This window comes from Strix aluco, chromosome W (genome assembly GCF_031877795.1).
Source record: "Strix aluco isolate bStrAlu1 chromosome W, bStrAlu1.hap1, whole genome shotgun sequence".
In the NCBI taxonomy this organism is placed as follows: Eukaryota; Metazoa; Chordata; class Aves; order Strigiformes; family Strigidae; genus Strix; species Strix aluco.
Window position 1 is genome coordinate 855,553 of NC_133970.1, and position 19,718 is coordinate 875,270.

Below are 19,718 nucleotides of genomic sequence, written 5' to 3' on the forward strand. Positions count from 1 at the left end.
GGTGCTATTTTAAGCCAATAGTGTGTTTAAATCCACACCAATGCAATCAATACGGCCCTGCTCTACTCAAGGTGAGACCAAATAAACCTGTCGGAAGCTCTGAGGAATAGGCTTTGCAGTACACACGGAGCACTAAGTGCCTTTCAGCCCAGAGACCCGTCAGTAAATAGTCATTAGCCATCAGTCACTGCTCCTAAAAAGCTCCACACCCAAACGCCTGACGCAGGAGCCCACGTCACGCGCCCAGCCCGCCCCAAACATCGTACAACTGAGGGCTGAAGTTACTCAGCTTTATCTTGCAACAAGACAAAAGACAAACGTGTAGTAGGGCTCTATTTGTGTAACCCACCCACTCGGGGTTTACCAAAAACGTTCCGTACCTCGGAAAAGCCGCCCAGCGCTGCCTAAAGCCCAGCCTGCCTCGGACTGAAGCTAGCGAGTGATGATGTGTAGTAATTACTTTCATACAGTTTTCTTACCTGGCCTCACTGCAACTTTTTCTGCAGTAGGAATCATTGGCTCCAGTGCCAATTATTACTTTATAACGAGGCCATTCCAAACTAGCAGCAGACTGGTTTCATCTGTGGAACTGCCAATACTGAGGTTGCTGTTGTCAGTCGCTCTGAGGGGCTAATAAAAACCCAAGGGACATTTAATAATTACTGAATACCTGAAGCAAGGAAAACAATAGCAAATTTCAGTTTTGGAATATACAGGCATAGAGGTTAACCTGTTTTCTCTCGGCAATAAAGGTTCCTTTTTTCACGGGTGCTTTGTGAACTCTGTGCTGAAAACATCTGTTCCCTTTCCAAAAGCAAATAAATTTCCTCTTTTCTGCAGTATGCATGTGTTCTCACCACCAAGCTCGGCTAAGCAATCATCATCATTAACTAATTGAATTCTGTTGTAAACCATATAAGCCTAAAGTATTTAATAACTTGAGAATAAACATTACCAGTGACATCTGATTGTTTCATACCACACCCACAAAGCCCAGATGTCAGTTAAGTGCTAATTGTCCCCTAACCTCGCTGTTTCAATTTTTAGATGCAATTTTGTGCTGCAGTTTCCCCAAAATCTGTATTTCTCTTCATTACTGTCTACATAAATGAGTCATAAATAAAAGCATTTTAAGTGTTCATCATACCTTTTCAAAATTTTGATTATTATCACTTTAATGTCGTTTCTAACAGGGGAAGTTTTGATGCATTAACTCAGTGCTTTAAAAACAGCAAGTCACACTGAATAAAACGTGCCTGATATTTCCCCGTCTGAACAGCAGAGAATCCATTTTGTCTTTGACTATTTCCCTGCTCTCAGCCCTGCAAGGAAGCAGCATCCTCACCCATTTTGTGCTCCCAGATGCTGCAGCACAGTGAAATATTCTGTCATAAAAGGAACGGCACAGCAGAAGAGAAAATTCCAGTAAACTGCAACAGATTAGAATGGTGGCTGCAAAAAGCACCTACTCTATGCAGAAAAACACATTTTCTACATGAGCCCAGCGGCCTTATGAAAATCAGTGATGTCTGTCTTACAGCTTCCTAAACGTGTGACAACCCTGAGCATTTAAATAACTCTACCATTAAATTAGACACAATTTCTAATTCCATCGGGGAATCAAATATTACAGAGAGTGAGAAACTGTATTATTAACATTTGGTATTAGAATTAACTAGCTTGCACATAACTGGAGCCAGATAAATGTAACCATACGATTTTTTTTTCCCCCGACAGCGTTTAATAAGCTGTTAATAAGAGACAATTAAAGAAATTCATTGTTGAGTTCCAGATCTCTCTCGGCATAGGTAAGACTCCAATAAAACCAGTTCGAATCCAGAATTCACATTCTGAAGTATGATTATTATTTTATTGAAAGGAATGTAAGAGTAAAACTATTTTAAATTATAGTAATTTTGAAACCAAATGGCAACTTTTTTGATGCTTTATGAAAAGATGTTGTTCCTATTGGAAATCAATAGGAAGGCAGAAGAAATTAGATAGCTATGATTTGCCAAGAAATCAATAAGAAATAAAGCAATATCAGAAGCCATGTTCTTTAACTTTTACATATTAAAATTCGACTTGTACGTGAACAGAACTTTAAGAATTTACAGGAGAAAACACGTGAGGTGCCATTATATTTGTGTGACATATCTATCACATCATGCCTGACAATTTAAGGTATTTTGCTTTTAAATCCTTTCTGATTTTGACAGATTCCCCACTGCTTAGAGACGTCCTTTAATTTGAAGTGATTTAATACCTCCTTAAGAACATTCTGTAACACAAAAGATCACTGTCAAATATTTATCTGCAGGCACCTCCGAGGATGCTTCGCATCAGCCATCACTGGGAGGGGCTGGGGGAACCTACAGCTGCGAAGGCACCGAACTGGGGCTAAAGAACGATGGGCAAGGCGTTGAGCAGCACCCCACAACAAAACAAGTTTTTCTCCATACAAATATTCAGGGAAGGAGGAGAGCGTTTAGCAGCAGAACGAAGAGAATTTAGACTGAGATGGGGGTAACTTTTCATCAGGAATTTTTTCCCCCAACTTCACCCACAAACCAAGGTGTCGGGAGGCCCTTTTCAGCACCGTTGCAGAGCCTTTTCCCTGCAGCCCCTGTGTGCCGGCACGTCCTGCTGCGGCAGCGTCAGCACACCAAGGCTTTTCAGGTCCCCCCGTGCCTACCGATGGAAGGGAATTCCGTGGGTACTGTCAAACACGTTTCGATACTTATTTGTTGCTTGTTTAGCAATACAGTCTTTAGACTGACCTTAATACTTAAATTTTATTTAAGCTATAGTAGACTTTACCTTTCAGTAGGATCATTTTTATTTAAGCTATAGTAGACTTTACCTTTCAGTAGGATCATTTTAATCAAGCAGTGAAACCAACAAGATGTAATTCTCATTTTCTAATTCACTCTCACCTAAGACAGCTGAAAACCAGAAAACCAAATGTCTCCAAGAGGCAGGAGCAAGAGGTGGCGGGAGGAAGCCCCGGGGCAGTGCCAGAACCCTGCCAGCCCCCCATCACAGCCGGGGGACCCCGGGGCCGGGGGGGTGTGACACACGGCCCCTGACACAGCTCCCAGCCTGGCAGAGGCAGGGAGGGACCGGCGCTGCCTCACGGCACGCGCGATTTACACACGGCTTTATCGAGGGCTCCGGCGCTGAATGCAGAACACACTCTATTTGGCTTTCAGTCAATTAAGCTTTAAGCTGTCAGCAAACAAGACTTTTAAGTTAATTTTGAATCACCACAAATCAAGTTGAAGGTTGAGAAAGGGCACGCTCACATGCCGGCATGAAAAAAGGCAGTTTAATTGCCTCTGAATAGCTATTATATGCTGCAATTGGCCTATTGAATCTTAGATGATCTATTTATTTATCAAAGTGCAAAGACTGGTAAAAGAATGAAGTGTATGAACTTTAATCATCTTCTCTCTTGCGTAAATAGGTAAAATTAACGCTTTTGCATAGAAGAAGTACTATTGAAATTATAATCTTTTAAGACAGTTCAATACGTTTACGTTATATTTTACGTTTGAATAGTTACAGCTGTCCAGACTACAGCTGAAATGTGAAACAAGCAGTTTCCAATACAGTAAGGCATTGCCTTTTTTTTTTTTTTAACCTTCCCTCAGGTTCTTTCATATACTATGTAGATAACTGATGTTTTGAACCTGCTAACTTGCAAACCTGACCATCCAGAAGAAGGTATAGAAAAATGCTACAACATGCTGTAAGACCAGCTGCTATTAAAACATGTTACAAAAACTGCTATAAATTCCATACCAGACCTCTGTCTTATGCAAAATGCTTTTGTTCAGAATAAAATGACATCAGAGAGCACCCACTGGAATGGCTCTTCAGGACTTAAAAGTTGTTTTCATCAATCTACCTAGAAAACCTGCAGCACAAACTAAGGAAATACCACTTTAAAAATGCATCAATAGAACTTTTAAAAGAATGTATGAATAGAGCTGGTTAATTTTAAGAAGAACATCCTCTAACTTTGCTGTCACTAATCCTATGCTTAAAATACAGTTAACCATGGAAAGAACCATAGCTGGTTTCTTAAGACAATACATACATATATATATACACACACCCTCGCCCCCCCAAACAGTAAAGTCCAGAATTATCACAAGTGAACAATTTCTTTTTTCATTATTAGAATTATCACAGGTGAACAAGAGACAATTTCTCTTTTTGTAACTAACTACAAGATGCTTCCAAACATGAATACTCCAACCAGCTGCAATTCTTCACTTGGTAAACGATGCAAGATTTTGACTGATGTTCTCCTTCCCTTCAAATCCCCCCCAGGGAGGAGCAAGGCAGCCCGAGGGAACTCACATCACGTGTTTTAGGTGCCTGCAGGACAACCCTGGACTCTAATTTCCTTGAGTCACTGGAAAGCGGTAGGGAAGGAAATTCAGAACACCAAAGTCAAGAGCCTGCAGGTGCAGACTGGTACCCACTGTTTGCTGTTCTACAGGTCAGGCTGGTACCTCGCACAGCGTTTGTTTTTCAGGGCTTCTACCACCCTGGGGGAAGATTCACAATCTGAAATTGTGCTAACAGCTTCCTTATCCACTTAACATTGACCTCAAAGCCTTCCACGTTTCCTGTTCTTCCTACCATCAGGTCCTGCAAAACTCGCATGAAGAAGTGTGGTTTGCCTATAAAAATGGAAGAATTACGCATAGCCAAAAAACACCTTCAAAAAATTATTCAGAAGCAGCGAGAAAGATCTGCCAATGATGGAAAAAAGTAACCAAAACTAAGTGTGCGAAGTTTCCTCTGCCAGCGTGGGGAGAGGAGAGGCTGGTGCAGGCTGCGGCGCCGAGAGCAGGGGATCTCATCCCAGCACAGACCACACTCCTGCTCTCACAAACAATCACCTGGTCAATAATTTCTGCTCAGCAGGTGATTGTGCTACTGTGTGCCCACAGCTACTTCTGGGATTTCAACACAGAAATATTTTCTTCTTGTTTAAGTCCAACAGAGGTCAGCAGACGTGATAAGGCATTAAAGTCACAAGAGCATTACATGGAGCAAATGTGTTTTAAACTGATGAAGTGGGGACCTCTGAAAGGATTACCCCAAGAGATGCAGTCGGTGTTTTGTCAGGGTTACCCGAAGTGTTCAGACGACACACAAAAGGCTTATGGACCTGGGGTGAGACCAGCCCTGGGTCCATGCAGACCTCGCCTCTCCCTTCACGAACCAAAGCAGACCCTAAGGCACCAGCAGTCTAACTCTAGAGTTATAAGAGATGTTCTGTACCCACACAAGTAAACTCTGCCCATGCTTGGTTCTTTCAATAAGCTATATGTAATCATAAATGAAATTGTGGCTTGACATTTTAAACCTTATTTAACATCCGTGTCATTTTTCACTAGCGAGTCCAAAAACATAAATTAAAAAAGCGCAGAGGTTTCAGGTCTTTGCTCTACATCACTGCTTCATTGCCTCAGGAATTAGTATAACCTCAGGGCAACAGCATTTAGATATCTAAGAAATAAACACAGCTATTTCAGAGTTGTTATTACTGCTGTGGATGCAGTAAATTCACATTCTGCAGTGTGCTGGATGGAGACAGCTCACTTGTTGCATGAAATGGGAGACAGTGATCTCAAACTCCAGTAAACTTAAAGAAACTCTGCCAAATTTCAGGAGTTGCTTTCAGGACCAAGGGAAGTCTTAAAGAAGTTGTATGTTATATTTAACAACATATTGGTCATCAAATAAATGATTTATATCATCATAACCAGCACAAGCTTCTGGGAAAGTAATCTCCAGTGAAGTTCCTAGACTGCAGGAGTGCTCGTGGTGGCATTTGTAAGAACAGTCTTCCCCATGGAAAGGGTGAATTTGTGCAAGTCAACGCCAAGACTGGCTGTGCCTCTGTCGGCAGTCTTCAAATGCCAGAGAAACATGAGAATGGAGACTTTTTTTAGGCAAAACAACTGCTGTAAAGGAGTCGGCAAGAACTGTAGCGAAGCTGGTGGCCCTGCCGTGTCCCAAACGCACTGCACAGCAGTGACAGAGAACAGAAACCATTTATATGCTCATGTGCCTCAACCAAAGAAAACACCGTATAGAGATTTAAGTGTATTCCTGCCACACACTAACATCATTACACTGTTATTAGAACCAAAGAAAGAAAACCCAGAAAGTATGAGACTTATGAAACTTCTGGTTGTAGTGCCAACCAAAAATGAAGCATAACAGAATAAAAAAAACAAAAAATGAGGACTCAAGAATACTAGCAAAATCGCATTTTAATACATTGCTTTTATAACCTGTGCCTCTTTAAAACTCCCTTCCTACACCTGAAGAAATTATTCCAAATAATGACCTTTCAAAAGCCTTTGATTGAGTTAAGGAAAACATCCTGCTAAAGAGTTTCTGCCCAATGCCACCGAGAGAAGAGGAGCAGCCAGAACACCACAATTAAGGTACAGATGTTTTTCCGAGACAAAGAGCACTAACTTTTCTCAAGCTAACACGACGTTTCAGAGTAACGGCGGCACAAAGGGAGACTGCGCAGCGCTGGAAGAAGACATCTGCCACCAAAACAACAAAAGAATTTCAGACAAGAGTCCCGGATCGATTTTCACACAGTACTGAGGTATAAAAGCACCCACCGATGCCGACTTCCCACTGGCACACACAAAATAAGGCGTGTAAGGCCTGACGCTGCTTTCACACATTATGCGAGGTTTATACCATCAAATAAGTACAGATAGCAGGAAGTATACAGAACTAAATGAAAAAAGTGTTTCCCAACACAAAAGCAAGCATTTGTAGATGAATGCGTGTTAGACTGCTTCTCGTGCTATGCTAAAGAAATCAATATTTAACAGAGTTTTTATTCAGAACTGCACTGTCTGCAAATATGGCTTTCATGTAATACGCTGATTTCATTGAAACACGTGATGGATGAAGTAAATATTTTAAAATTTTAAAAGTTGCTTGCTCCTGTGATATAAGTCATGGCCTCTCAATTAGCACATCCCGGTGTAAATACCGCGGTACGGAGAGAACGCTAGCCCTGATTAACACACCCGAATGTCCACCCTCCAGACACGGCAGCTCGGCCAGGCTTCTCCCCTCGGCGGAGTCGCTGCCGTTGTGGGGGGCAGGAGGAGGCCAGGCTGTCCCCGGCCCCCCGGGGGACCAGCAGCGCCCATTGCTCGTCCCCAACCACACGAACCCGCAGCACAGGGCAACGCGGTCGGGTCCCGCACACCCCTCCCAGAGCGGCTCCCCCAGACGACCCCTTCCAGCGGGCAGACACACCGCTGCTCCTCGACGCGGAGCTGGCACACGTGTCCTCGTTTTTGTGTTTTTAGCTCCACAGCTCACACACAAGCTGAAGAACAAGTGACGCTGCTTCCCACAGAGGACAAATATTTAACAACGCTGCAACACAAGCTAGAGCTTCACACCTAGGTATATCACCTTTAAGTAAATAATTTTGAATTTTTTATTCAAGTTTGCTAGCTTTTTCAGCCAAGGCACTTTTCTTTATTCTTTTAACTCTACGGTCATTTCAGAAGCATCAGTTATTCCTAACTCAATAGAACTGTGGTGTCTGAACAGCCCTTGCCCGGCTGAGGACGGACGCTGCAGCGCTCGGCGCACCCACAGCTCGCGGCTCTGCCCTGGCTCTGCTCTACACTTCTCCATTAATTAGAAGCCACCCCAGCAGCCCCCCAAAACAAACGGCTTCTCCTGAATTAGTGCGTCCTTAATGAGCACGTGTAGCACTGTCCCGGCGCTGACAGATGCCCTCAGACAGATGTCAAGCCCGTAACCCCTCACAGAGGGCACGGCTCTTAATGGCGTTTGCTGGGCGACATCTGCTTGGCTGGCAGATGCCCATATCTGTTCAAACACACACAGCTTTGTTGAAAAAGCCCGCGTTTTTACAGGAACTATGCTCCCTTAAAAAACAAACCCCAAAAAACGCCAGGATTTTACCTATAGCTTCATGCTTCCTTGTAGACCGCTAATTAGAAATTGTAAGAACCTAAATTCTCCATTAACTTGGTACACAACTATCAGACACATTTCTCAAGGTGTTTCAGAATTCCTGTTAGTACACACAAAAACTCCATTCAAAATAAACTTTCACATGTTAACTAACCATGTCTGAATTCACATTCCTTTTTAATTGTAACAGAAAAGACCAAGCGGCAGAGATGAGTCACAGTGTATTTTCTCTATTTTCTTAATTAGCATCTGAAAGGGATGAAGTTTGCTTTAGATGATAAGCCCTCACTCTTCTGGTGTTTTACACCACAGTCACTGCATGATATGGTAGATGGCTTCCCAATGAGTGATTAAACACAAATTAAAAGCTTCTTTGATCTCTCTATGGTGGGCTTCAGAGATACAAAAACGTATGTGACAGGTGCTCAGGTTCAGTCTAACCTACTTAAAAGAAACCCAGCGGGAACTTTGTCCAGAGACTGACTCTTTTGGCGCCCTTATTGTGCTGAACAGTGGGCCGCTGGCTTGTTTGCTGGGGATGGCAGATGGTTCCATTTGTTGTGCACCTCCACTCCACCCCAAACTTTCAGTGGGAGGGTGGCTGGTAACGGAAGGGACGCACCGGGCAGCGGCACCTGGTGCTCCCGCCTCAAAGAAGTCCAGCTCCAGCAGGAAGAAAGAGAATGAAGAGAAACCAAAGTAGCCCAGAAGCTCAATATACTATTAAAAACGTTAAAAAAGAAAACAAACCATAGTATATGATTTAACAGATGACTGTCCACAACTTCCAGTTCACAGTTTGTTGTAATATTTTCTTCTGTTATAGTGTAAGCCTTCAAGTAAAAAAAATTGTAATAACACACAAAAAAATAATACATCACCTAGGAACTAATTTAAAGCTACTTCAAGTGGTTAGATGGTACCAAAATCAGGAAGTCTAGACAGTGTGGGTAAAGTAAGTGCTCCAAATATGAGAAAACACTGCAAGTTAAAAGTGTCTGCAAATGCACTGCATGTAGTGCTGCACTTCAACAGCAGTGACGGTGCCGTAAGCTACGAGAGGAATCGCCAGAAGCACAATCCCTGCCCTTACACCCTTGAGTCTTTCACAGACAAATACTGTCACTGATTAAAGAGCTATTTTTAAGTTTAGAGTATGGGTTAATCCAGCAACATTTCCTGTTTCTGACTTTGCCAGTTAAAGGATCATTATTGCTGAAAAAAAATACTACTTGCTATGCACAAAAATAGATTTGTGAATACTGAAAGAAGAGATATAAAAGAGTAAATTTTCAAGTTGGCAAACATTTATCACTAGCATTCCCAGATTTTATTTTCCATATAAACTTTTGTCTGTGCACTACTATAACTGTTGGAACTCTCCCGTATCACAAATAATTGTGGCCGTACAACGCACAAGTCGTACGTTAGCACGTGATTGACTGAGGCTCAGTTTGGCTGCACGGCTAAACCAAGAGTATTTCGAAAGCCTCTACTTACTGCCTTGACCTGCTACAAGCCGTTGTCAAACAGGCCCTTCCCTCTGTGCAAGGGATCACCAAAGGAGGAGGAGAAGGCTGGCCGTTATTCCTTCCCGTCCTGTGGATAACGTGTCACACCAGCACGCAGCAGAAAACAAACTGGACCAAACCACAACCCTCTCCCTGTAGCCAGAGCAGTCCCTGTCCCCTATCCCCCAGCTTTTGGGAGTGACAGATCCTCAGGAATGAACTGCATTTCAATTCCCCACTACCCCGACGCAGCAACTGACTGTGTGTTATCACAGCACTTCCTAAAATGATAAATATTTACGTTGGCTCAAGTAGAATTGAATGGAAATGTATCTGTTACTGTTTTCATTCACAGAAATACCAAACCAGAGTAATTGCTCCAGTCACAGTGTATTTAACCTTGCTACCTCTCAGGAGTGTTACCATTTTGCATGGAAGCCAGCTCAAGAGTTGTCAGTGCCACGCTTCTGCTCCGCGGGGCAGTGTTCCCTCCTAGGAGCAGGCACAAGAGCAGGCACACCAGTCCGTGCCTTGAATTTCCCACCCGCCGACGTTTTATTTTCCTATAGCTATTAAAACCCAAGTGTAATAAATCAATAAACTGTTTTCTGTTCACTAGCAGACAGCAGATTTTATAATCAAACCAATGAGGGGACACAAAATCTGTTTGCAAAGGTCAGAACGACACTCCAAGGACATCTAACCCCTCTCCCTGAGAGTCCTGTGTCCTACCTAAAACTACTGCAATTCTCCCAGAATTGGAACAAAACCTCTAGGAGAGCTGCTCAGGCTTGTACCCGCCTTGCACAGACACCCCCCCCAGCAGGAGACGGGTGCAGGGGAATCCCAGCGTGTGCTTTCTCTTCCATCAAAGCCCTGCAGCAGCAGTTGGGCCAGGCCTGCTGCTGGGCAAAGCCCAGGTCCAGATTTAACAAACGTAAGCACAGAGGTATAATTCTGAAAGCCTTTTAGCTCTAAACTGAGGCAGTCTATATTTCTATATATTTTGCAGCTGAGGTGACCGTACATGCCATTCAGAGTTCATGGAAGGGGGGAAAACGTTTAAAGAATTAGTATTTAGTTAGAACCAGGATTTGTGCTTTGCAAGTGTCATCATCAATGCTCATGTGACCAAGGTTATCATGCAAAAAGTGATTGCCATGGAAAAATTCCACACCGTGCCACGCTGAAGAGGCTGGTGGTACTAAGGTAGTAAAACTGAGATCGGAGCAAGCTCTTTGTGGCAAGAGTCACCTTTCACTGCACGTGGCACCCTCAGCAACGAGGGCTTCACCGAAACCCAGCGGCCCTGTCACAGCCACCAGCAGTACCCAACACACCCACAGGACGTGCCTGCAAGTCCCCAAACATCTACAGCTACCTGGTAATTAGTTAGAACTAAACTAATCCTAAACTTGCTAGAAGTTCTGTTGATCAGGTATGAGAACAATCCGTACAATACCCACGATAAATATCATATTATGACCCAGCACGTTACTTATTTCCCTTACTAAGGTAATGTTGCACAGCTCAGGGGCAAACACTTTGCAACCTCAAAGTTACTTCTTTGAAGTTCTTCATTTCCAGCCCAGCCCTACACAGTATATTCAGTGGATTTCTAAAGACAGCCTATTCATTCCATTATATAATTTCCTCTGTAAGTAAATAAATCTGTCAGGGTTGCAATGCAGTGCTGCCCCTTCCACAGCACCGGTGACATTCGACCCTTTATCCCTGTTACGTGCTCAGCCATGTCCTTGTTTAACTACCCCTAGAGATGCTGCTGCACCTGTGCTAAAACAGAAGGACAAATATCTGCGTTTCCAAATATATAACAGCACTATGTCGCTTTTTTCTTTTTCTTAAAGTATTTTGCTCTGCCTTTATTTACTGGAAAAATATATTTGCATTTCTAAATTAAAACTTAGATGCTATCTTGGAGCCTAAAACTGATGTTGAAAATACAACTAGATTACAAATTTAAAAAAAAATCTAAAATAAATTTTGAAAAAGCCAATTTACCATCATGACGAATTGCAAAATTTTCACCACTGAAGCCAGTAGATTTTACGCCCAACTAAGAAAAAAATGCTGTTGTCTACGCGTGAATTATTTAAGCAAAACGTTTGTTCTATTTTCAGTTATCCAGAGAAGCCCTTCGGGCATTAAAGACAGCAACACATACCACTACTGCGCCGGGAGACTCCTCGTGCGTGTATTTTCAGAGCGTTCAAACCCAATTTTCTAAAGAACTCTGGCGTGTGTGTTTTTAAATGCTTAAGAGGCACTGTAGTGTATCACTGAAGTATCTTCCAGAAACAGGCTTCGGTGCTTTTCAGCCAGCTAAGCTAAAATGCTTTAATCTCTAAAAGGCCTGATGTGGAAGTGATCCTTTTAAAAAATTATTTGGATAAATGAAAGCATTTGGTGAATCTCAATTTGAACTGAAAAAAATCCTGTAGACCACTGCACACCAGCATTACTTTGTGCACTTAAATCAATAAATATTGGCCTTAGTAGGACCACTATAGAAAAAGCTGCATCATATTTTTAAGATAAGGTTACGTTTCAATTGATAGAATTAAAAAAAAAGACATTTTCAGACAACACAAAACTAATTGTATTCAATTGTAGACCAAAATTTCATCTTTACTCAGGATACCTTTTTAAAGCTCAACTGCTTTTAATAACAGAAACACTTTCTCTGTAAGTAAAATTGTTGCTACCAGACTCTAGCAATATGGTGGATAGCTTTCCAAAACCCTCAAAACTCAGTCTAGCACATTGCAAAAAAAAAAAAAAAAAAAAAAAAAAGAGTCACATAATTTGGAGTTTACTCCATTAATGTGTCCGATGTTCAATCGTCCCTGTGGAAAGAACACAGGACACTGAAGGGGCAGAAAGCTGTTTGGATGCAACGCACCCTGGGCTATAACGCTCCTGCTAAAGCTTCCAGAAAAAGGGCTAGCGGGTCCCTAACAGATGGGGGGCTGAGGAGATGGTGTGTGTTCCTGAAGGAAACACTGCCCTGAGGTACACGCTGGGGAAGCCTGTGTCCCAGGGCATGCCCAGCCCATTCATTAGTTGATTTTTAGGTTTTCTGGGGGTTCGTCCTCTATTCCCAAAATACACACTGTAATCACCCAAATTCCCAGCACGCTGATATTGAGCATGTAGGTATTTGTGACACTGCATAAATAAGCATGAAAAAAAGAATCAAAAGGTAATTGCTTATAATTAACTGCGTATTTTTGTATGGTCTGTCATTTCAGAATATGCCTTGATGGACCACAACTCGTGACTTCACCTGCCCGTCTACAATGAACTAGAGGAACAGTAAAAAGCTGAGTGTTGTAGAAATGAAATACACTTGAACTCTCTGTGCAACAAACTCGCAGCGTCTGCTTGTCGAAAAGAGAACCCAGTCCAGTCACGCAGGCCGACGGTAGCGCTCTTACATCGGACCTTTCTCCAAGGTAAAAAGTTTAAGGGATAACTATAAAGAATCATATAAAGCCTTTATTCTTCAAGAACTACAAGCTAAACGTTGGTTGCGTGCAGACTTAGAAGCTCAGAACACATATATTAAAATATAGATAATGATTCAGAAGTAACACGGTAATATTGCCGTAGTTACAGTTAAGCCCATGTTTAGTTTTTGCCTACAGCTCTTTCCTACTGTTGGATAACTTCATTTCTTACACCACACAGTTCTTCACTGCATTTTGTTTTCTCATGAAAAACATGCTATTTGGCAGAAAGTGTTCCATCTCCTCTGCACAGTACCTAGTATGTCAAAAAATTACCCATTCCTTCCCCTGATGCTCACCTGCCGTGATGTCATCGTCAACCAGATCGTGCTCTTCTTCCTGAACTTTTGCTTCTGTTCCCAAGGAATCCGGGCTTGCACTACCAGTCTGAATGGCTTCCGTGGTTACTCCGGCTGAAAGGAACAATCGAACAGCCACAAAAGTCAGTGATTTTGGTAGAACACATCCATAGATCAGGGAAAAAAAAAGTAATTATGAATATGAACTCTATGAAACAGAGGGAAAGCAAAGAACAGCTATTTTCTGGTTTCCCTTCACACTGTATGCAGACTTTTCACAAACCTATCCTTTAAAAAAAAAAATCTTTTTCCACATTCTAAATATCTTTTCTACATTTTTTTCTTTTTCTGCAGTCTTCTAGCATCATTAAAAATATTAGATACATGTATTACAGACTAACAACTTATTTAGCCACAAAATACAGAGTTCCAGGAGAACTTCTCTTACATCTCCTCCCAATACTTCATCTCTCTTGCCACAAAAGGTGCCGTTTTTCCAGGTGACCTTCAGAATATATTCATCCAGGTGACTCATTCCACGTCCTTTGGGCTGGGAAGCATCTGATAGTTGCTGTTAGAAACTACACAGTGAGCACCAAACGATGCCACGTAACACCATGTGATTAAAGTTGTAATTCACCGGCTTAAGCTCTGCCCAGTTACAATCTTTAATTATTCCCTATACGAGCCTTACCACAATTCAATCAAGGTGTTATCAGAAGAAGTGTTCTGCTAAGGGTGAAAGAGTCCAGCCTCACAAATAGCCTTTACAAAGAGCCCGAGGGAAGCTGAACAGCAGACTGGAGGGATGCCCTGATAAGATTTCTTTCCTCCCAATACATCCTCTACATCAGTTCTGTACTATCAAAAATCTTATTTTATGAAGAGATTGCTGCTAGTCTTCTCCAAGCACATGAATGTGATTGATAAATAAAGACAATGGTATCATAATAAATCACAAGGGGGGAACGAATCTGTCAGCTGTGTACAACGAGGTTTGTCAGTCCACACCTGAACGCCCTTTAACTCTGTTAATGTTTCTGAACTGGTTTAAAAATGGCCCATTCTCCTGAGTATCCCAGATTTTATTTTTTAAATTTTTAAATTTAAAATGCCATGCTCACAGCAAGGCAATTACTTGTATCTTGTGATAACACAGTGATTTTGTCTGACAGCAATTTCTAACCTGATTCGGACACAACCTCTTTATAAAGAAACTCCTACCTTTTAATAACTTTCTGAATGTCCTTCCCGTTGTGTCAACACCTATAAAAACCAGTGACAACAAATACACCAGACTGGACCACACTGCTGAGTCAACAGCACACCCCTTCATTAAGCACACTGGCACGGAGATCCCCTGCAGTTCCAACTGCACAGGAACCTTCTTCAGGGCACTCTCAAAAGGAGCTCCCCGTTCCGTCGCCGCAGCTCTCCGCGGGGTCTCCACCAGCGTCCGCGCAGACGCCGCGATTCCAGCGCCACCTTGACAAAATACTCGTTGGCCTTCACCTTCAAGCCCCAACTATTTTCTAACACTTATTTGTGTATACCCACTGGAGTCAGCCAGTGCGCTGAGGGGCAGAGGGGAGGTTAGTTTTGAAGCGTGGCTTTACGCTCTGCACCGTGGTTAGTACGAGCCAGCTGCTAACCTCCGCAGGCGCAGCGAGCGGCTGGCTGTTCCCTAAACATCACTTCTGTAGTCTGAAAGTCGTTGATTTCTTTCCACGCCCAGAGAAGGGTGAAGAGTTTGCATGCCTTTTGAAAACTGTAGTACAGAGGCGCTGACCGAGGTTCAGCTCCTAGGGAGTATCTTCTGTGCTTCAACACCCAAGTCGGCAGAAGCCAAGGGCCTAGCAGGCCCTAAACGGTAGGTTTAGGCTGGGCCAAAATTCAAAGGCTTTGATTTATTTAGTTATTGCTTTACCTCTTTCCCTGCTTTCTCGCCCCGAGTTGCTGAAAAGAGGCTGATTTGCTGTATTAGGTGTGCTATGCCTTTCTACAGAGCTTACCAAGCCTAGTTACAACGCGATGGAAGGCAACGAGTGCCTTTGCATGAGTCAGAATCAGCTGCACAGCATATAAAAAAAATTAGAAGAGTTTATTACAATTTTATACAATTAAAAATGTAAGTAAAAATCTATTTAAATCAGAATGATTAGACATTCCCCAAAAAACAGTGGATGGATAAAGCCAAAAGAGGAGAAAAATAGTCATCATGCAAACATGTCAGGCAATAAGTTATCATTTCCTCTCCGTGAAGATCCAGTAAGAAGGAACATGTATTCCTTGACACAAGTGTTTTCTACATCATTCACTAAATATCTTAGAAACACTTTTTAGAAGTGAACAGATCATAAACCTCTGAATGTATTAGAAATAAATCAGCCAACGTATTAGAAAATATTGGAAAATTAAGATGTATTCAACTTGAGCTGTTATTACAGTTTATTATTTACTGTGGCATCCTAAATTTGTTATTCATTTAATACATTAAAATATTGCAGCACAAAGTTGTTTGCCTTACTTCTTTGGGCTCTTTTAAGTCAAACCTTGCACCAGTAAGATGATCAACCACATACATAAACAGCAAAGTCTTTAGGGTCCAATCAAACTACCCTTACTCAATGAAAACTTCCAGTCAAATTGATGGAAGTTTAATTAAAGTTTTACTCAATTAATGTGGCTTTAAATAAAACTTTCTAGCAGAAATATAAGTCTACTAGAAATACATCCATAAAAACTGACAACAGCACGTTTGTTATTATAGACTTTCTGTATTTATTTTGCTTTCCAGAGATGGATTACTACTCGAAGCAGTTTAAAGCGAGACAATTTAAGGATATACATTTAAATTTCTTTAATTTTGTGCTGCCGCATGCAAGATTTCCACTTAAAAAAAACCCAGGAATTCGATACAAACATTTACCTGCGCCAACTGGGTTTTCCCAAGGCGGGAAGCAAGAGTGCCCACCCTCCCTCTGCGGGCAGAGCGTGCCGCCAGCAGGTTCCTGCCCGCGTTAACTCCCCCCACACGCACCCATCGATCCCGGGCAGCTCCCAGCCGCCTCCGTCCGCAGCCCACACGCACACAGAGGCTGGGGCGAGCTAAGCTTTGGCTTCCCGTGAAGCCAGAGCAGCCATTTCTCTGTCTGTGGTAACATCACATATTTAAAAATCTATCCGTCCCTGCGGGGCTTGAGGGACAGACCCGCCACCAAGAGCTTGCAGCGTCCCACTGCAGAGCCCCAACACGATGCCTTCAGCCTTTTAAGAAAACATTACACTGGTCAAAGTAAAATAAACAAACTTATTCAGCAGAGGAATCCCTTTAAAAAAGAGGATTTAATCTGAAGAATCTGTCTTGACACTGAAGGTTGCCCTTGCTTTAAAATAAGCAGGTAGGAAAAGACAGCAGCATTTTTACCTTTTTGAGCTTCACCTGACAACACATCCTCGTGGCAAACGCCCCTCGGACCACGCAGCGTTTTAGAGACAACTGTACGCTGCGAAAATGAGGAGCAGACAAAGCCACGGCAAATATTTACAGTCGCATGACATAATTTTAGTAGGTACAAGAGAAAGCTTTGAAAGCTTCACTGTTTTCCTCCCTGTGGGAGCCTGAAAAATACCAACACCTGCAGCATCTCTCAGGCTTTAATTCACAGCGTCACTTATACAGCCATTCCATTTGATGTGGGGTCAACAAGCTGACACGCCAATTTTGGATTTGAAGGCCCAACTAAACCTGAGATTTATTGTTCCCCCGCCCAGGCGCTGCAAAACGAAGCCCGATGTGCCGAACACCTGAGCTGCAGCCGGCGGGCCGCGGCAGCCACACGCGAGCTGATCCGGGGGCAGCGGCGCGGGGCCGTTCGAGGTGGGCTCCGCAAAAGAGACAATTAGATCTGCTGGGCTTTCTCCCTGCTCCTCCCCCTCCCCATCGACAGTGGGACGGCCGTCTCTCTCACATCAGTTAAAGATGATTAAAAGATAGTCCTGTGCACATTTGCCCGTCTTTCAAGTCTCCTGAAGGCAGTTTATCACAACGCTGGGAGACGTGCCAGGTGCTTGATCTCTACGAGAAAGGTCACGTCCCAAAATTGCTATTGGATCTGAGCACAAACAGGGAAAAAAATTTCATCTCTGTTTGCTAGTGTTACATGCTTTATCCATTCAAGAGTCAATTAAATGCATATGACAATCTTACATCGGCAGCAAGCTTCTGTTAGTGACCACCACTTGCTTGAATTAAAACAAACGTGTTAATATATGAGAGAAGCACTGTTTCTACATCATGCACATAAGAACTATTTCAGAGTAATAACATATGCTGGACACAAAAACACGCTGATAATAATTTATGTCCCTCTGTCAGAAGGCAAAACTGCGAGAAGCAGAAGTTGAAGGGACCAAAGCAATATTTATCTTTCATATTTCTTCTCCTTATCTTTCTAGCACAAAACTGTACTTTTCAGAAGCCCACTGCACCCTAAATAATTCTTAGCCCCTTCAATTCCTCCCCAGACCTTTAAAAAAACATGTAATTTTTTTAATTATGTCTTACAATGTAACTAATACATACACTTTACCCACAACAGCAACATCTGTAGCTCCTTATTTTGTTTCTCCTTTCTGACAGTGTAATTATTCCTCCTCAGAGCACCAGCACCTTTGTGCACATTCACACAGACAATAACACGATTAAATGCCTTCTCATTCAGGAGAACCACAAACTCTGTAACCTTAACTAACTCATAGTTTTCAACACTGTAAATATAAAAAAATTCCATCTGCTAGTCACGACCTGTTTGAAAGGTTTTCAGTATCAGTGCTTTCACACTCAGCTGATTTCTCTATTTTATATTTTCTTCCTGTCTTTTAAAACTTTCTTGTTCTGATAGATAAGCACATCCTAATTTAATGTAAAACAAATGCTACGCTTTGATTTGCTAATGACTAACAGAGGCCAAAATACTGCTGCACGTGTACTGAATACTTGAGTTTTTTCCTTAAACCGGTCGGTCCCTGACTATTGCCATGAACACGCGTGCCACGCTTCTAACCCGAGCACAAACGTAAGCACAGGAGACAGAACAAAAGATTATGCACGTGCAAACCAGAACTGCATACTCTTCTCCAAAACTTTCAAATGTAGTTGTTTAAGTAACAAGGAGTAGCAGAAATAGCAAATTATTGAAGCTAATACAGATTACCTGTTGTTTACAAGTACATTAGAAAGAAGTTGGTTTTTTGGAAACGGTGAGCTGGCTAAAGCAGGCCCACGGAGTGGTTTATATACACGTCACCAAGACAATTACGTCCATAACCTTGCACCCAACAAGGTCATGCAGCATCACGCCAGAGAAAAGAAATCAGCAATCAACAGTTGCTATAGCAGCTACTCCTGAGAGTACAGCTGTATTCTACAAACTGAGTATAACTGACTGCAGAAGATCAATTAAAAAATACATCCTAATATACAAAATGGTGCAAATATCTATCACTATGAATTAAGGCTCTTTGGCACGTATATGCAACATACTTTCACTTATTATTTGCTGCTTGGCTCCACATCTAACTGTGCAACAACATCCCCGTAATGAGGCAAATGTTGCCAAAGACCTGACGAATCATGAGACTGTGCTAACACAGATGACATCGGGGAAAAGGAATTGGACAGAGAAACCCAGAAAGAGAAGTAAATGGTTCAAAGGAGTTGGCAATAGCCTGTGTAATCTTGCATTTCAAAAGACAAAGCTAAATTAGCTCTGGAGGCAAGTGTCAACAGCCAGCGGCCAAGAAAGGACTATGCAGAGGCCTGTATGAAATGACTGTTACACGTGTTTTAAAAGTTACCAGAGAGGTGAAAAGGGAACAGCTCATTCTTGGATGGGCTTCTGGCACAGTCACAGTGCAGTACACCTTGGCCTAACACCACAAGAGACCTTTTCTCTGTTGCTCCTGCACTACTCTTGGTCTCTGTAAAGTCAGATTAAGCTTCTAGTGCCCTAAAGCCCATTGACCTTTAATTTTAGATTTCTATGAATTTGATGAGAGAGGAGGAGACGGAGGAAACGTTCTACCTTTCAGTATGGAGGGAAGTACTGTGATCTGATGCTCATCTGCTTAACCACCACCATAAATGACTGCTTAACAAACCCTTGCTGAACTGGGCTGCCCTCTTCACCCGGCACCCCCTGGCAGCACTCGGTGTCCAGCAGTTGTGACACCCGACGGGGCAGGAGGAGCATCAACTGTCCAACAGGCACTGACGGACACACGCTGCGTGACCCTGCATTAGCTCCTTTCACACTCTTGGGATGCCAAAGGATCCCTTCGTAACAATTTCTATAATCGAA

At 42.5% G+C, this 19,718-nt stretch overlaps 1 protein-coding gene across 2 annotated transcripts in view; it reads right to left on the reverse strand.

Annotated features, from left to right (window-relative positions):
- LOC141917568 (WD repeat-containing protein 7) overlaps positions 1-19,718 on the reverse strand; it is a 132,928-nt gene that overhangs the window by 71,430 nt on the left and 41,780 nt on the right. For both annotated transcript variants that reach the window (XM_074810868.1, XM_074810867.1), the window contains one exon: positions 13,357-13,470. In XM_074810868.1, coding sequence (XP_074666969.1) covers positions 13,357-13,470 — 114 coding nt within the window. The remainder of the gene's footprint in view (positions 1-13,356; positions 13,471-19,718) is intronic.